The following is a 17,559-nucleotide window of genomic DNA, read 5'->3' on the forward strand; positions in this document are numbered from 1 at the left end:
CCCCTCCTCCTCCCTCCTCCTTCTCCTTCTCCTTCGTGGAACTGGGGATTGAACGCAGGCCCTTGCGCTTGCTAGGCAAGCACTTAATTCTACTGAGCCATCTCCCCAGCAAGGTTTCTTCTCTTTAGTGTCTGGCTTCTCAGTTTTTTCCGCCTGCATCTTGCAAAATGGGAAGCAGCTGGATTTCTTTCAGAGGCTACTAGAAGAAGACATTATTAGGTATAGTAGAGAAAAATGGCAATAAATTCTTTGGCTCCTGTACCCCTACCACCTTGGTCTCAACCCTGGATGCTCCTTGATTGTTGGTGTCACCCTACACCCTGCCCAAATATTTGTTGCCTGTTCAACAAAAAGGGATGTCCTAGGGGTCACTTTAAGCTTCTAAGTATCATTAGCTATACAAGCACCTTGAGGCGCCATGACTACCTGTCTCCTTATACTTACATGTTGCTCTCATTAGATCAAGCTCTTTCATTAGTCACTGACTCATCACTGAATTCTGCTGTTTTATCTTTCAAAATGTCATGTTCCCCTAGTTGCCATAACTAGCACCCTAAAGATGGTTTCTAGTACTTCTTGCTGTCATTAATCCACATGAATCGCAACTTCCCATTACCAACTATATGAAACCCAGAAATTCTTCTCTATGTTTTAAGGATAGCCACAACAAAGGCCTACCCTGACTGTCATCCTCACCTCAACAAATGTCAGGAGTTACATTCTCCTAACAGCTGAACAACACCCTTCCTGGCAGGTCCTCTTTTCCTCAACTGGAAGCCTGCTCATCCTTGGAAGGGATGCAAAGGTGACACAGGAAAATGAAAATCTATTTAGTACTTGCTGCTTCTTCTTTTATCTTTTTTAAAAAAATTTTTAAAAACTATTTGTGTGTGTGTGTGTGGCCAGCTCAGCCCACCAGGGGGCGGGGCTGGCTGGCATGTGGTGCTGGGGGATTGAACCGCAGTCCCTGTGCTTTGCTAAGCTTGTTCTAAGTAGGTGCTTTAGACCATTAAGCCATTTCACCAGCCCTGCTTCTTTTGATATTGTTCTGTTCAACAAAGACCCAAAATTATGTCATTGACTTTCCTAGATTTTATATAAAGATTTACATAATTCAGGATTATTTTTTAAATTGTTGAGAAAACAGTTGACATAGCTTACTGGACTTTAAAACAGCATAGGAAGAATTCTCTGTTGTCCATTTTTATTCTTCTGGGAATTTGGTTCAGCGAAGTCACTGAAGTTAGTCAGTAGTTTTCATAGTTATAAAAACTTGCCTGGGGGCCGGGTAAATAGCTCAATAGAATAAGCACTTACCTGTTCAATCCCCCGTTCTGCAACAAACAAACAAACAAACTTGCCTGGCACAGCAAAAAACAAACAAACAAAAAAACTGCCTGGTGTAGCTAAATAGCTCAGCAGATTAAAGCGCCCTGCCCCGGGGGCCTGCTGAGACTGGGTGTGGTGGCAGCACGCTTGTAATCCCAGCATTTGGGAGGCTGAAAACAGGAGAATCACTATGAGTCCAATCTAGCAGTGAGACCCTGAACACCCTGTAGTCCCTTCCCTAAAATACAGAAGAAAAAAAAAATTTTTTTTTTTTTTGCCTGGCAGGGCTTAGTAGACAGGAAAGTATGACTTTTAATTTCTAATCCTGACTCACAACAAACAACAATCCTCCTGCCTCAGCCTCCTGAGTCCTGGGATTACTGAGTGAGCCACCATGCCTGGCGGTACCAGGGATTGAACCTAAGGCCTTCGCAGAGTTATATAACCAATTCCTCTTTTTTCTCTTCCCCCCACTTTGACAGTTTTATTCAGTTTCAGTAAATGAATTCTGTGCTACACATTTATTTTTATTTTTTTGAGACAGGGGCCTAGTGTGGCTTGCACCTGAGATTCTCCTGAGTCAGCCTCCATAAATGCTGGGATTTACAGGCATGTACCACCACGCCCAGCTGGAGGCAGCCAGTTGGATAATGTCAGCCTGGCTCCTATCCTGGATCTGGCTAGGAGGAAAACACCAGGCCCCTTTACCTACTTTCAAACCAAGGTCACTCCGGGCACGGGGTGAGCGAACTAAACACGAGGACACTGGCCCTATGCCCTCCGCCAACAAGCTCCTTCCGCGGCCCTGACTCACAGCCAGGCCTTGTCTTGCCGAGGGACAGTGCCCTGTCTCTGGGGAGCCCGTAATCTGCGGTCAACGCCGGGAAAGGACCGGATACTCGGGTACCCATGCTTACAAGCTAGGCAGCGCCCCAGCGGACGCAGAGGGGCGGAGCGGAGGTGGGGTGGGCGGGCCTGCGGATCATACCAACTGCACACGGCGGGGGGGGCAGCGTTTTTTTGGCGACACGCCATAGCAGTGTGCCAGACAGGTACCACGGTTGCCGCGGCCCAAGGTAGTCAAGAGCTCCGATTTCACTTGTTTCGAGGCAAGGGAATGGGGCCAGAGCAGGAGCCAGGTTCTCCGGCCACCCCATGTCCCCCTCCGTGTTGGGCGCGGCAGGTGGGGCGGGGCCAGTAGGCGGCAGTACTTGTGCGCCGCTGGACGTCGCTCTGTAGACGCTCGGCTGCGTTCGGGGGGCGCGGGTTCTCAGAGCGGCGTGTGGTGTGAGACGCAGGGCCATGTTACCCTATGTGGCGTGCAGGTGAGCCGAGGGCGCCATGGAGGGACTCGCGGGGCACGGCGGGTGCGGGTCCTCGGGGCGAGGGGCTGCGGGCCGGTGGGGTCTTCTTTGCGGCACCCGCGGCGTGACCCCGGCGGGTCTGTCTTGCAGCGCGAGTCGGAGGCTGGCCCCGGCTTTGGGGATCCTGGGGGCCCGGCAGAAGCACAGCCTCCCGGACTTGACCTACGACTATGGGGCCCTGGAGCCTCACATTAACGCCCGGATCATGGAGCTGCACCACAGCAAGCACCATGCAACCTATGTGAACAACCTGAACGCCACCGAGGAGAAGTACCAGGAGGCGCTGGCCAAGGGTAGGTGCGAGGCCCTCGTGGCTGCAGCAGACGGACCGTGAGCCGGTACCGCCTAGAAGGGTCTCCCGCGTTTCCAGCCCTCAGAGTTCTAGGCACAAATCCCCCTTCAAAAAAAAAAAAAAAAAAAAAAAAAGTGACTTGTCTTACTGTAGCAGAGTTATTGATTCGTTTGAATACACTTTCCTTATCTCAGAAAACTTAGAATCCCGTAGAGGCGTTTGTTAAGGCCAGTGTTGTTATTCATATTGCTAATGTCGGTGAGTTGTACGGGCTTTAAAGAGAACTTAATGTGTACTTCATTTTTGCACGTTAGCATTTAAAATTTGCTCATGTTATATAATGAGCTCTTGGAGATACGTATTTGGTCTCTCAGATAGGTTTGCCAGCTATTTGTTGGAGAGCTGAGAGAGAGAGAGAGAGCCGTTAGCTTGTGGCCCAGACTGTCATGCAAGTGTCCTTGAGCGTCACAGGAGTGCCTGAGGTGGGCTGAGGCTTTACAGCCTGCAACCAAAGTGTGTGCCTGGGCAGTAGGTGGGAGAAGACGGCCTTTTAAAACTTTTTTTCCAAGGGTGCCTCAGCATTGAACTAGCATTGCTAGATGCTGCCCTTAGGTTCCCTTCCTGGGGAAGGGGTAGAATCGTGAGAAATAGAAGACATTCTATTTAGCAGACTTCTGAGCCCACACAAGTGAATTGGACTTAACCCTCTTGTTTTATGTGGGAGAGACAGATGTTAGTATGATGGTGTTCGTTACTAAAAAGTAGTTACTTGGCTGTGGAATAGGTCAGGCCTTTTTTGCTCTGATTTAATTTGGAGGTCAATTTTTTTTTTTAAGAAAAATGATCTTTTTTGTGGAAATTGAATATTTGAAATTCACTTAATATAATATGGAGCTAACTTCTTTTAAATTGCTCTTTTGACAAAACCAGTAAAATGTGATTTTTTTGTGGTCTTATCTCTGGGAGTATACATAGGAATATGAACTGTTTTAATGTCTAAACAAAATAGTACGTTTTTTTTTTTTTTTTTTTTGGCGGAACCAGGGATTGAACTCAGGTCCTTGTGCTTGCCAAGCAGCTTATTCCACTGAACCATCTCCCCGGCTCCTTAGTATGTTCTTTTAATCCTTTAGTTAGACTGTTTGTAGTGGCCCCCACTTGTAAACCAGCATGTGGAAGACTGAGGCAGGAGAATCACTGTGATTTGCAGGCCAGCCTGGGATACCTGATGAGTTTAAGGCCAGCCAGAATTTCATAGTGAGACCTTGTCTCAAAAACAAAAACATAAAAAAAAAATCAGTTTGCACAGTGAAAATACTTTATAGCCACATTTATTTGCTAGGCTAGAAAATATATTCTTTCTTAACTGTTTTTATTGACTTTCAGGCCTATGCAATTTGTAGTTTTTTAAGACAGTGACAGCTGGTCAACTAGGTGACTAGTGGCATCTAGTGGACAAATGTAGTATTTCAGCTTGTGTTTGAGGTAAATACCTGAGCAAAAGGAGGAGGAAGTTAGCATGTTCCGGACTTAGATGAACCTTGAATATGGGAAGAGGCTTGAGATTTAGGAAATAAAAAATGTGTGGAGGATGTGTGTCTTAGTAACTTTTCTCTCATTGCTCAAATACCCAATGCTCGAAAGTTAAGGGAAGGAAAGGTTTATTTACCTCAGTTTGTAGAGGTTTCAGTCCGTAATCAGCCGACTCCAGAGCGGGGTGGCACACAGCAAAGGGGCGTCTTTTTTTATGGTGGTGGAAGACAGCAAAAGCAACAAGAGACTATGACAGTGTCTTTCTGCCCACTTTATACTCTATCTAAACTACTGGAAGTAGGGCAGTGCCAAACCAATCAGTGGACTGATTTCGTAATCATGCATCCTTAACTAGCATCCTGGTGCCAGCCATATAGCTCAGCGGACTAAAGCACCTGCTTAGGCAGAGCACAGTGACCAGGGTTTGATCCCTGGCATGCCATGCCTGCTCTGCCCATGAGGTGCACCGAAATGGCAGTTGAGACTGGGTGTGGTGGCACGCACCTGTCATCCCAGCACTTGGGAGGCTGAAAACAGGAGAATCACTACGAGTCCAATTTGAGTCCCTGTAGACCCTGTACCAAATACATTGAAACAAAACAAAACAAAAACTAACATCCTGCTCCAGATTTAGCTACCTCTGAAAAGGCCCCAAGACTGCCTGAGACACAAATCATAACTATGTAGTAATAGTGAAACTGGGGAATAGCCCAGCTATGAGACTATTTCCTATGAGAAATATCTGACATACTCAATATTTTTGAAAATCTTAATTTCAACCTTTTTTTTTTTTTTTTTTTTTGTCTTGTTGAGACAGAGTCTCACTATGCTATTCACCAGACCTTGAGCTTACTTTCTAGCCCAGGCTAGTCTCTAACTTGCAGTGATCCTTTTGCCTCAGCCTTCTCAGTGCTGGGATTACAGGCGTGCAGCACCACAGCAGGCCTCCCCCTCTTGTGGAATAAAAACTTTGCCTAATAGCAGCCACTGGAAAAAAAAAATAATATTGCAGTGCTACACTGACTATAAATTATAACCACAGAACTTGTTTTCCTTAAAAAATGTATTTTTGAGATTAAGAGTTAACTTTTCATAATTGAAAACTTTGGCACAAAGAATATAACTACGGGCTGGGGAGATGGATCAGTAGAATAAGCACTTCCCTGGCAAGTGCAAGGATCTGAGTTCATTCCCTGGTTCCGAAAAAAAAAAAAAATCACAAAATATAACTAAAATAGCATAATTTCATCACACATAATGTAAATAGTTTTTCAACCATAAGTTTTTAACTTTTATTTTATTTGAAGAAAAAAACCTGAATTGAAACCAAGGAAAATAATGTACTTTAGAAAATTGTTAAAAGCATAGTTCATTCCTTTGAAATATTTAAAGTAGTAAAAAAAAAAAAGAAAAAGAAAAATTTAAAGTAGTTTAAGCAAACTTAAGGATGGTGCGATTACTAAATTTGCTATTAATAAACATGATTCTTTCTCATTTCTTTCTCATTCAGGAAATTCAGTTTTGACTTACTTAAGACAATGTGAAATCTCATTTATAGTTTTAGAGTAACTCCAGAGAAAATTAATAAGGGAAACACGGACCTGTGAGAATATTACCTTGTAAATACATTAAGGGGAGAAAAAACTGGAATCTCAAAGAAACGTAAGAGATCGTCCATGTACTTATATCACTTGGTCATCTCCCCTCTGAATTGCTAAACAACTAGAGAATTGTTTCTGAAAGAGACATTTGGGGAGGATTCATTTTTTTATTTTTATTTTTTTAGCTGGCTCAGGCTGCCTTAAGGGCAGGTCTGGTAAGGCATGGAGAGCTGGGGATCGAACCATGGTGCCTTGCACCTGACTAGGTTTGCCCTAGCAGGTGCTTAAACAACTGAGCTAATCTGCAAGCCCCCAGAAAGAGACATTTGGAAGTTGAAAACTTTTTCCGAAAGTTCAGTTCTTACAGAGCAGAGCTATCAGGGCTTCTGACCTTCACTTTGCCTCTGTTGGTATGGTGGATCATAAGCACTCAATATTTATTGAACAAGGGAATTTCTAGTTTCGTCAAAACTTCAGTTAGTCTGTAGCTTCATGAAGACATAGAAAAGAAAATAATTTGTGTACTTGTTTACCAAGAGGTCTCTTTGGTTTCAGTTTACTTTGCTCAGTGTTTTTAAGAATACATTCAGAGGGACTTGGGAGATGGCTCAGTAGAATAAGGGCTTCCTTAGGGGTCGGGGAGATGGCTCAGTGTAATAAGCGCTTCCCTTACAAGCCTAAGGGCCTGAGTTCAATCCCTGGTTCCACCAAAAAAAAAAAAAAAAAAAAAAAAAAATCAGAAAGTTCAAACATGACATTTTTTTTCAGAACTATAAAGAGGACCAGTTTTTAGAAACTACATTCAATAAATTCAATCATCTAGTAAATTAACAAATATTTAGTGTGTTGTGTGTATGAGGCAGTATTGGGCACTGAGGCTACAGCAGTGCACAAAAGTCTGTCTTCACTGGTGCATGTAGTCTACTGGGGACACAGATGGAGGAGTGCACGTGCAGGTTGCCAGAGATGGAGTATGGGGTCTGAGAGCTGGTGGGGAGTGGCTGGGTGTCCTGGTTGAAGAAGTGACACTAGAAGGAGAAATGAGGATGAAGTGTGAAGCTGGATGGGGGAGGTTGTTCCTGCAGAGATAGCTCGTAAGCCCTAAGCAGGGAGTGTGCTACGCGTGTCATGTGAGTGTGGGCATGCCAGTGTGGCTCGGGAATGGAGCAGGCGACCAGGTGATGTGTCCCTTTTTAAGCTCAGTGTAAGGACTTAGGGCTTGCTCCTGGTGAGAAGGGACACCTTTTGGGAAGAAGACTGGTACTAATTGCAGGTGGCAGATACCAGTGCACTTGCATTCTAAGGTAGCAGCAGAATTTGGAGGACTTGAGTGGATTCCGTATGTGTCTTGAAGTTGGAGTTGGCTTTGCTGATGGGTATGGGGATGGACTGTGTGGAGTGTGAGCAGAAAGGAGTCAAAGGTGACACCAGTGAGGGTCAGAGTTGGCATTCACTGAGATGGAGAAAACTATGGAAGCAATGAGCTTGGGTTTGAAAATCAGGAGCTCAATTTGAATATGCTGAATTTCTTTTTTTAGTTTCAGTTTGAAACATTTCCCAGTAAATAATTCTTACTTGGAAAAGTGAGAGTTGAATATTTTCTGTTTAATCTATATGCTGAGCCATACGTCGTAGCATTCCATTACTGTACTCAATGTGCTTTGGTGTTTGCTTTGTTGAAATCTTTTGTATCTAAGAGAACCCTGAATCATTGGCTATGAGAAGTGAATTTTTCCCTAGCTTTGACCACCTCTACTGTTCTAATCACCAGTTATGTACTACACCATTAATTAAACTGAAACTCAGGAACAGGTTTTTTGGGGAGTCCTTTTTGGGAGTAGAATATGAAATTGCTGAATTTTAGGAAAAACAGGAATACTATACATAAGGTGGTATAATTTCTGATGTCTTACAAAAGAAAAAAAACACTGTAAAGAGTTAAGAATTTTATTTTTTGCTGTATTTAAGTCTACAGGGTCTCACTACACAGATCGGACTCATAGTGATTCTCCTGTTTTCAGCCTCCCAAGTGCTGGGATTACAGGCACGCGCCACCATGCCCAATCTCAGTCGCTGACTCAGCACACCCTGGGGGTTGGGCCAACACGGCCCCGGGGATGGAACCCCAGCTGCAGCGCTCTGCCTAAGCAAGCACTTTAGTCCATTGAACTATCAGGCCAGCTGCAAGAATTTTATTTTTTTAAAGACAGAGTTTTGCTGTATAGTTTAGGCTGGCCTCAAACATAGCAATCTTTCTGTCTCAGTATCTTTTTTGAGGGCTAGGATTATAGGTATATGTTGCCATGTCTTTTGTAGGACATCTGGCTAAAAGTGAGAATTTTTAAAAGTGTATTTTAATATTTAATAAGGTACATTTTAATATTTCAGGAGACGTTACGACTCAGGTAGCACTTCAGCCTGCCCTGAAGTTCAATGGTGGAGGTCATATCAATCACAGCATTTTCTGGACGAACCTGAGCCCTAATGGTGGTGGAGAACCCAAAGGTTAGTATATGTTGGTACAAACTTATGTACACTTCATGCATAATAGGAATGACCGTTGATTTTCTTTTTCTTTACATCTTTTTTTAAGGGGTTGCTGGAATGAATCTAGGGTCTCTTTTTTACAGAAATAACAGACTCATGGAGAAAGAAATTAGGGGGCCGGGGAATAGCTCAACAGATGGTCCTGAGTTTAACCCCTGGTACTGAAAAGAGAGAGAGAGAGAGAGAGAGAGAGAGAGAGAGAGAGAGAGAGATTAATTAATTAAGGGAAATAACACTTTTCACAGTAGCATCCAAAAAAAATGAAATACCTAGGAATCAATCTAACATAGGATGTAAAAGACCTCTTCTACATTGAAAACTCTGAAAAAAGAGATTGAAGAGGATATCAGAAAATGGAAAGATATCCCTTGCTCTTGGGTAGGAAGAACAAATATAGTGAAAATGGCCATACTTTCAAGACTGTTATACAGATTTAATATAATTCTGATCAAAATTCCAATAGCATATCTCACAGAATTAGAGAAAACAATCCAAAATTCGTTTGGAACCAGAAGAGATCTAGAATAGCAAAGGCAATTCTGGGCAACACAGGTAAGGCAAGGGGCATCACAATCCCTGATTTGAAATTTTTTTTTTTCTTTTTTTTTTTAATTTTTATTTAGTGTGTGTGTGGCCAGCTCAGCCCACGAGGGGGCGGGTCTGGCTGGCATGTGGTGCTGGGGGATTGAACCGCGGTCCCTGTGCTTTGCTTAGCTTGTTCTAAGTAGGTGTTTTAGACCACTGAGCCATCTCACCAGCCCCAGCATGGTACTGGCAAAAAAACTAAAAACCAGACCTAAACATCAGTGGCACAGATTAGAAGATGTAGGAACAACTCCAGACATATTCAACTTCCTTATCTTTGATAAAGGTGCCAAACATATTCACTAGAAAAAAGTTAGCCTCTTTAATAAATGGTGCAGGAAAAACTGGCTTTGTATACACCAAAGGTTAAAATTGGCTCCATAACTTTCACCATGTACTATACTAAATTTTTTTTAAACATATGGACCAGCCAAATAGCTCATTGAATTAAAGCACCTGCAAGCAGGCTCAGGGGCCGGAGTTCGATCCCCAGCTTGCTGTGTCGGCCCCACCCCTGAGATGTGCTGAGACTGACAATTGAAACTGGGCGTGGTGGTGTGCGCCTGTGATCCCAGTTCTTAGGAGGCTGTAAACAGGCAGATTATTATGAGTCCGATCTAGTAGTGAGACCCTGAACACCCTGTAGACTCTTCCCTAAAATACAAAAAAACCAAAAACAAACAAAGATATAGCTCACACTCATAGTAATCCTCCTGTTTTCAGCCTCCCCAGCACTGGCATGTGCCACTAGGCCCGGTCTCAGTGTCTGACATACCCAGGCGTGGGGCTGGTGCAGCAAGTGGTGCTGAGGATTAAACTCAGTCCCTGCGCTTGCGTAAGGAAGCATTTAGTTCTGTTGAGCTATCTCGCCGGCCCCCAAATTTGAAATGAATCAGAGATTTAAATATTAAATATGCTGAAAGGTAGAATAGATAAAGCTCTTCTTTATTTATTTTTGGCACTGGGGATTGAACTCAGGACCTTGTACTTGCCAGACAGGCACTTATACTGCTGAGTCATATCCCCGACCCAGGATAGATAAAACTCTTGAAGACACTGATGTAAGGAAAGATTTTATGGATAAAACCCCAGTCACACAGGAACTATCAAAAAAAAAATCAACAAGTGCTATCTTATTTTACTAAAAAGCTTTTTCACAGCAAGAAAAGCCACCCAACAGAGTAAATAGATAACTTGAAATGTGGTGGAAAAAATGTGTGCTAGCTGTTTCTCAGACAAAGGATTACTATCAAGAACATGTAAAAAAAAATTTTTTTTTTTAATTTTAAAAAAGAACATATATGGCCAGTGAGATAGTTTAGCAGCATACACACCTCTCTGGCAAGTGCAAGGTCCTGACTTCAATCCCTGGCATCACAAAAAATAAAAAAACCAAAAAAAAAAAAAAAATCAGGGCTGGTGAGATGACTCAGTGGTCTAAAGCACCTACTTAGAACAAGCTTAACAAAGCACAGGTACCACGGTTCAATCCCCCAGCACCACATGCCAGCCAGCCCCACCCCCTGGTGGGCTGAGCTGGCCACACACATACACACACACACACACACAAATAAATTTTAAAAAAATCAGATCTTGGGGCTGGGGAGGTGGCTCAGTAGAATAAGTGCTTCCCTGGCAAGCTTAAGGGCCTGACCTCAATCCCCGGTTCTGGGGAAAAAAAAAAAAAATCAGATCTCCCACATTTAAAGACCTTATCCAAAAGTGGGCATCTGAGATGAATACACACTTCTCCGATGAAGAAATACAAACCGCAAATAAATACATGAAAAAATGTTCAGCATCCTGAAAAGAATGGCAAGTATCAAGAAATCAATAAATAAAAAATGCTGGAAGTGTCGTGAGAAAAAAAGAATGCTTGCCCACTGTTGGTGGGAATGTAAGCTAGTGCAACCTATATGGAAATCAGTGTGGAGATTCCTTAAAAAACTAGGACTGGAGATGCTATTTGACCTAATTATTTCCCTTCTGGATAACTTTCTAGAAGCATTAAAAACATTGTACCATGGTGATATATCTGCACCCATGTTTATAGCAGTACAATTTGTAATAGCTAGATCTTAGAAATAACTCAGATACCCATCAGCTAAGGACTGGGTAAAAAAGATGTGTGTTTTTTCTTTGTTTATTTGTTTTTGTACCAGGAATCGAACTCAGGACCTGCACTTGCCAGGCAGGCGCTTATGCCACTGAACTATCTCTTTGGCCCCAAGATGTGCTATTTTTATTACTAGTCAGGCATGAAGAAAAATAAACTTGAGACTTTTGTAGGTAAATCGATGCACCTTGAGACCATATGTATATGTGAAATAAACCAGACTCATATGTTTAAACATATTATCTCTCTAGCGTGAGAAACTGAAAGAATAAATGTTACGGTTTGTGCCTAGATGTTCTCTCAAGGCTTCATGCAGTCATGGGGTGGGCTTCTAAAGTTTTTTGATTGATTCGTGGTCTACTGCTGAGATTATAGGTGTGAGTGCTAACGCCCTCTAGGACAGGAAGCTTGTATACAGTAAGGGAGGGAAAGAGGCTAACTCTCTGCTACTCTTCCTTTTTTGCTCTTGCTGCTTTTGCTGTTTTCTGCTGTCATAAACTGTTGCTCTCTATTTTGTGCCACTCTGCCTTGGAGCTAGCTGAGAATGGACTGAAATCTCCATAAACTGTGAGCTAAATAAGCCTTTTGTTTCTTAATTCTTTTTTCTTTTTGGTGGTACTGGGGATTGAACTCAGGACCCTGCACTTGTCAGGCAAGTGCTTATTCTACTGAGCTATCTCCCCAGTCCCCATCTTCCTTAATTTTGGAAACCGGCTGTTTTGTCTCAACAATAAGAGAAAAATAGCCAAGATGGAATTTGGTATCAGAAGTGGGTCATTGTTGTGACATTGCCTGGCCATGTGACTTAAGAGCCTTTGGAATTAATATGGAAAAGTTTTGAGAAACTGACCAAAGCGGCAGCCCTGTATGCTGTAAACTATATTGGAGAGTCTGGGCAGAGCCTGGAAACTTACAGGATTGATGGAAATGCTGCTAGTTAAGATGAAGCTCAGGAAGCTTCAGCTGAGAACTGCCCTGGCTGCTGAACCCTAGGTAGTATACTGTGGTTTGGTAGAAAGTGGGTCCTCATTTTGCTTGTGTTTATAGATATTACGTAGGTGGCAGAAGAAATTCAATGTAGTCTGCTATTGGGCCCGTGGCATGGTTATTGTTGAGAACTTTTGGCTAGATCTATGTTTGAATGTAAGAGTGAAGAGCCAGCAGAGTGGTATAAAACATTTGGCCAGAGGGGAGGTGCTAGTGGGACTGTGGGTTGCAAGGAAGAAATAGAGGAAAACATAGTTGTTAAGAACAGGACAATAGGAAAATGAACTGAAGCCTTTCACCTGAAGAGTGTCTAAAAATTTCAGGAGATCACTATTTTTTTTAGTTTTGCCAGGCCTTGTAAAAAGATAATGGGAGGCAAGAACTGTGATTCTAATAGTTTTTTAATATGATTTTAGTTTTGTTTTTAGATGTTTAAAATCAGATTAACAAAAAAAAATCAGACTAACTAAAGTATTATATTTTAGCCTTGTGTATTGGTAAATAACCCTTTGAATATTTTGCTTTTGGTGTAGAAATGAGTGTGATAAAAATTGTGTATATGTACTTGTTGAGTTAACCAATACCTGTTAACTTTTTGCAAATCTGCCACTAGAAAGTATGGATTAAGGAAATGTGTATGGTTATCAAGTAGACAGGGGTGCATTGTGGTAGATTGACAACTGGTAGTCAACTTGTTGCAACCAGATGAACTGAACCAGGGTGGTGCTGGGAGTGGGAGGCCCACCTGAGGATTGTTGGTGGCAGTATAAGAGGCAGAACTGGAGAAGAAGGCAGGAGGCTGGAGAAGCTGTTGGGAGCTGCTGGTTTCCCTGGGGCAGTTGTTGGTCTTCTTGGAGGACCTTGTTATGCTGGCTTTTCTGATGAACTCAGCTGTTCTCATTGTTGAAGGAGCTTGGGACCTTGGGTGTCAGTAGCTACGGTTCGCTTTGGGGGAACTCAGGTCCTCGCCTTGAGCATTGCTTCCTGCCTGTGGAGGGGAAGGTGGTGCACAGCTTAGTCTCTGGGAGAAGCTTGTTGTGTTGGCTTTCCTGGTGGAAACTTGGCTGTTACCACTGTCAGAGGAGCTCAGGACCTTACTGTTCCTGAGAATGGCTGTGGCACTTTTTGGGGGAGCTCTGGTTCTTACTTTGAGTGTTGCTTCCTGGCTCCAGTTCAGATCCCTCAGCCTGCTAGCACACATCCTTCATGCCGCTGGCATGGACTTTCTAGCTTCTTCACTGACCTTTGGGCCTTCCCAGTGCAAATCTGTGAAACAGGCCTGCATGAAACATTGTCATGGGCTCTTGGCCTTCAGCTAGACTCGTGAGGAGGCATTGTTATGGGTCTAGGTCTTCAGCTGGACTCAGTGCAGGACATTACCTTGGGATCCAGACCCTCTGCTGGATTCTTTGTGTCTTTAGTATGCGGACAGATGTCCTGCACTCTTGACTCTTTGGGTGACGATTATAAAATAATCTTACAATTAAGTGTCCTGTATTATATTTTTTCTCCTTGAAAAATCCCAAACTACAGCAGTAAATAAGATCCAAAATGTACAATAGATATTATAAAATGAGAAGAAACTGATCAAAAGGAAAGAGAAATTGGGATGGGGAGGAGAAAAGAAGGAAAGGAAAAGCAAAATACGTAGATGCAGATATTGGTATACCAAGTAGTTAAGATAGTTATACTACTAACCTATCTTATTGAAAAGAAAGGTTTGTGCTAATATTGTTTGAACAGTAAATGCCTATATCTTATTCTCTGAGTAGCTAATTTAAAGATAGCAGTAAACAATGTATTAGCCATTGTTATTCAACTATTGTTTTGATTCTTTTTTCTTTTTTCTCTTTAAAGTAAAATTTCGAAATTTTCTGTTGAGGGAAAAAGAAATAAAACCCAATGGAAAATACTATTTCCTGATGAAAATACCATGAATGAAATCTCTAGCTTCATTAAAAACACATGAATAAAAACAAAAACCAAAAACACATGAATTAAAATTTAAACTGAAGGTACTGGTGTTGGGGCATGAGGAATGTAAATATTATTCACACTAACTGGGTTATATCTTTTGTGTGATGTTGTCCAGTTTTTTGGGCCATCTGACAGGGATATTTTCATACATGTAATTGAACATTTTATCATAATTGTTGAAATCTGTTACTTGGATTTTTTTAATAGGGGAATTACTGGAAGCCATCAAACGTGACTTTGGTTCCTTTGAGAAGTTTAAGGAGAAGCTGACAGCTGTATCCGTTGGTGTCCAGGGCTCTGGCTGGGGCTGGCTTGGTTTCAATAAGGAGCAGGGGCGCTTACAGATTGCTGCCTGTGCTAACCAGGATCCACTGCAAGGAACAACAGGTTAGAGTTGAAGATTGTTACTCATTTCATGGGGGAGATGCGGTTTATGCGAAAGCATTTAGGTAAAAGAAAAACAAGCAGTATGTAAAATTGCCGCAAACATGTAATAGCCTAAGCACATTGTTTTGTTTTGTTTTTTTGGCAGAACCAGAGATTGAACTCACTTTGCACTTGCCAGGGAAGTGTTTATTCCACTGAGCTATCTCCCTAGCCCTAGCCTAAGCACACTGTAACAGATAATTCCACAGTCTTGTCTAAGTAAAATACTTTTAAAGTTCTTGATATTTTGTAAGATAAGCACAGGTAATTGCGTAGTTACATCAACAAAAGTGTTTTAATCATACAGCCTGCTTTGCTCTACAATTAGCTAACATCAGTTTAAATATACCTACAGATAGCATAGCTTTACTTCAATGTATAAGAAATCTTAAAAAACAGAAAACAACTAAAGCTAGATAGACAAGAGCAAGGAAAAGAAGTAGAAGCTGAGTCTGACTTCAGCACTTACATTCTTTCCCTCTACTGAGTTCTTGTGGCTAAACTGGTATTAGAACTCAGTTTTCCAGACTTCTGCCTTTCTGAGGGCCTTTGGTGTATGAAAATACTTGGCCTGGAGATTTCAGGCTGGGCTCAGCAAATCTTGTTTTTCTGTAAAGGCTTATTGAATTAGAAGCTCATTATAAAATGTTATAGGCAGTTAACTGGGCTACTGATCTCTGAAATTTAAAGCTACACCTTACCGCTGGGGACCAGCAGTTCTCTGCCACTTTTCCCACTCTATGCATGATTTCGACTTCTTGCCTATACATCGTATTTCCCTGCATACACTCCCTATTTGCTGGACTGTGGGAAAGTGAAATGCTGCGAGAATCTACAAAAGATTTATGAGCACCAACTGCTATCTAGAGACACGTGTGTCTCTCACAATATCTGATGGAAAGATTGATTTCTGGGGATCCCAGCTATACTTCTTTCTCTGCCCCTTCCCACTGGAATGACAAGTCATAACTTTTTTTTTTTTTTTTTTTTTTTTCCTCGAATGCCTTCAGGGCACTTTTGGCCAGCGGGAGAGTTGTGAGGTTCGAACTCTAGCAACCTGAGGCTGACAGCTTTGTGGAAGCAGCCACTTAAAGGCCTGAGCTAGGGCCAGGCCCCCAAGTCATAACTTTTTGTAAATATCTTTCTAATATGGAAAAAGTTATTCACATACTTTATTACTGAATTATTGGTGGTATCCATCACAATTGTAGACATATTGGTTTGGAATTGTTTTATAGGGGCCAGGGAGATGGCTCAGTGGAATAAGCACTTCCCTGGCAAGCGCAAGGGCCTGAGTTCAATTCCTGGTTTCACAAAAAAAAAAAAAAAAAGAAAGAAAAAAAGAAAGGGAATTGTTTATAGTTTTGAGAGTTTTAAAAATTACAGATACAACCACATGTTCATTTATACTATTTAATTTATGAAAACAACGTGTCTTTCTCTTTAGTCCTTTGTAGCTTTCCTTGTTAACTTACTCTTTGATGTCTAGTAAGTGGTGCATGTGCTCTAAAAAATTAGCCTTGAGGAGGAGAGTAGATTCCTTGTGGAAGAGACATCCAAGGCCTCAGCCACCGTACAGATAGCTCAGCTCTCTCCGCTGCTGAGGCAGAGTGGATGGTGGAGGCTGGCTCTTGGTTCATTCTATTGCTATTTGAAGAATCACTATTAAAATATTGTAGTGATTTTCCAAAGTCTTTTAAATATTTTTACTAGCTATCACATACTTTTCCAAAGTAAATCTTAAAATTTCTTTATGGGAGTATTTTGAAGCAAATTTGCTGTTATATGGGAATCGGAAATGGATGAGATTGTTATAAAGGACAATTTTGTGTGTACGCAGTAAGTTTTTAAATCAAGATGCTGCAGTGTTTTAGATGGAAGTTTAAAGTTTTTCCTTTTTTCTTTTTTCTGATAGGTCTTATTCCACTGCTGGGGATTGACGTATGGGAACATGCTTATTACCTTCAGTATAAAAATGTTCAACCTGATTATCTAAAAGCTATTTGGAATGTAATCAACTGGGAGAATGTTGCTGAAAGATACATGGCTTGTAAAAAGTAAATGATTACCATTATCAGGACACTGAATGTTAAGTTCTTTATGACTCTATTATGACTATTTTTGTAATAGCCTAGAGTGCTGCAATGTACTAGTAAGCTGCTATAACATTAATTGATGTTGCTTACTCACATGTTTGATAATTTAATGTTATGAATAATTTCTTTCAAATTTTGTTGTTATGCAACTTCGTGTAATTTAGTGTTCATTAGACATTTTTTTAAGAGCGCTACACTTGCTAGATTATGATGTCATTATAAGATCTCTAAAACTATTCTGGATAGTTTTGGGGTCTGTAGAGAAGCCTTTATAATCCTGTTGTTACAGTTACAGGAAATCTGATCTTTCCCTCAGTTGCTTAACATTAAAATGGAAAGCACTTTTCTGTTGAAAAGTGCTCTTGTTGTAGGTAATATTTTGTTGAATGGTACTTCTGCTAGATACCATCCAGCAGTCCTCAGTGTGGTCACATGTCCACACAGTTAATGCCATTTATTATCCATAAACATGAAATTTATGGCTGGGATTGTAGCTCATGGGAAAGGCTCTTTCTTGCTATGCACAAAGTCTTGGGTTGGATCCTCAACACTGTAGATAAATAAACCTTTCTGAAAAAAAAACCATATAACTTGATGGTTAATTGAAAATTGCTTTATTATGAGAGGGAAATAATTATGCATTTGGGTTTTTCTGGAGGCAGAAATACAAATATTTTATATGAATTTTGTTCTTAAAAATAGAATA

The 17,559-nt window shown here is 41.6% G+C and overlaps 1 protein-coding gene across 1 annotated transcript; it reads left to right on the plus strand.

The window, feature by feature from the left end:
- Window positions 1-2,527: 2,527 nt before the first annotated feature.
- On the plus strand, window positions 2,528-17,032 carry Sod2 (superoxide dismutase 2). The gene is made up of 5 exons (XM_004639539.3): window positions 2,528-2,654; window positions 2,784-2,986; window positions 8,508-8,624; window positions 14,539-14,718; window positions 16,673-17,032. Exons 1-5 carry the CDS (start codon window positions 2,632-2,634, stop codon window positions 16,816-16,818), a joined length of 669 nt encoding a protein of 222 aa, XP_004639596.2. The 5' UTR covers window positions 2,528-2,631; the 3' UTR covers window positions 16,819-17,032.
- The last annotated feature ends 527 nt before the right edge of the window (window positions 17,033-17,559 follow it).

Source organism: Octodon degus, unplaced genomic scaffold (assembly GCF_000260255.1).
Source record: "Octodon degus isolate 3935 unplaced genomic scaffold, OctDeg1.0 scaffold00112, whole genome shotgun sequence".
NCBI lineage: Eukaryota > Metazoa > Chordata > Mammalia > Rodentia > Octodontidae > Octodon > Octodon degus.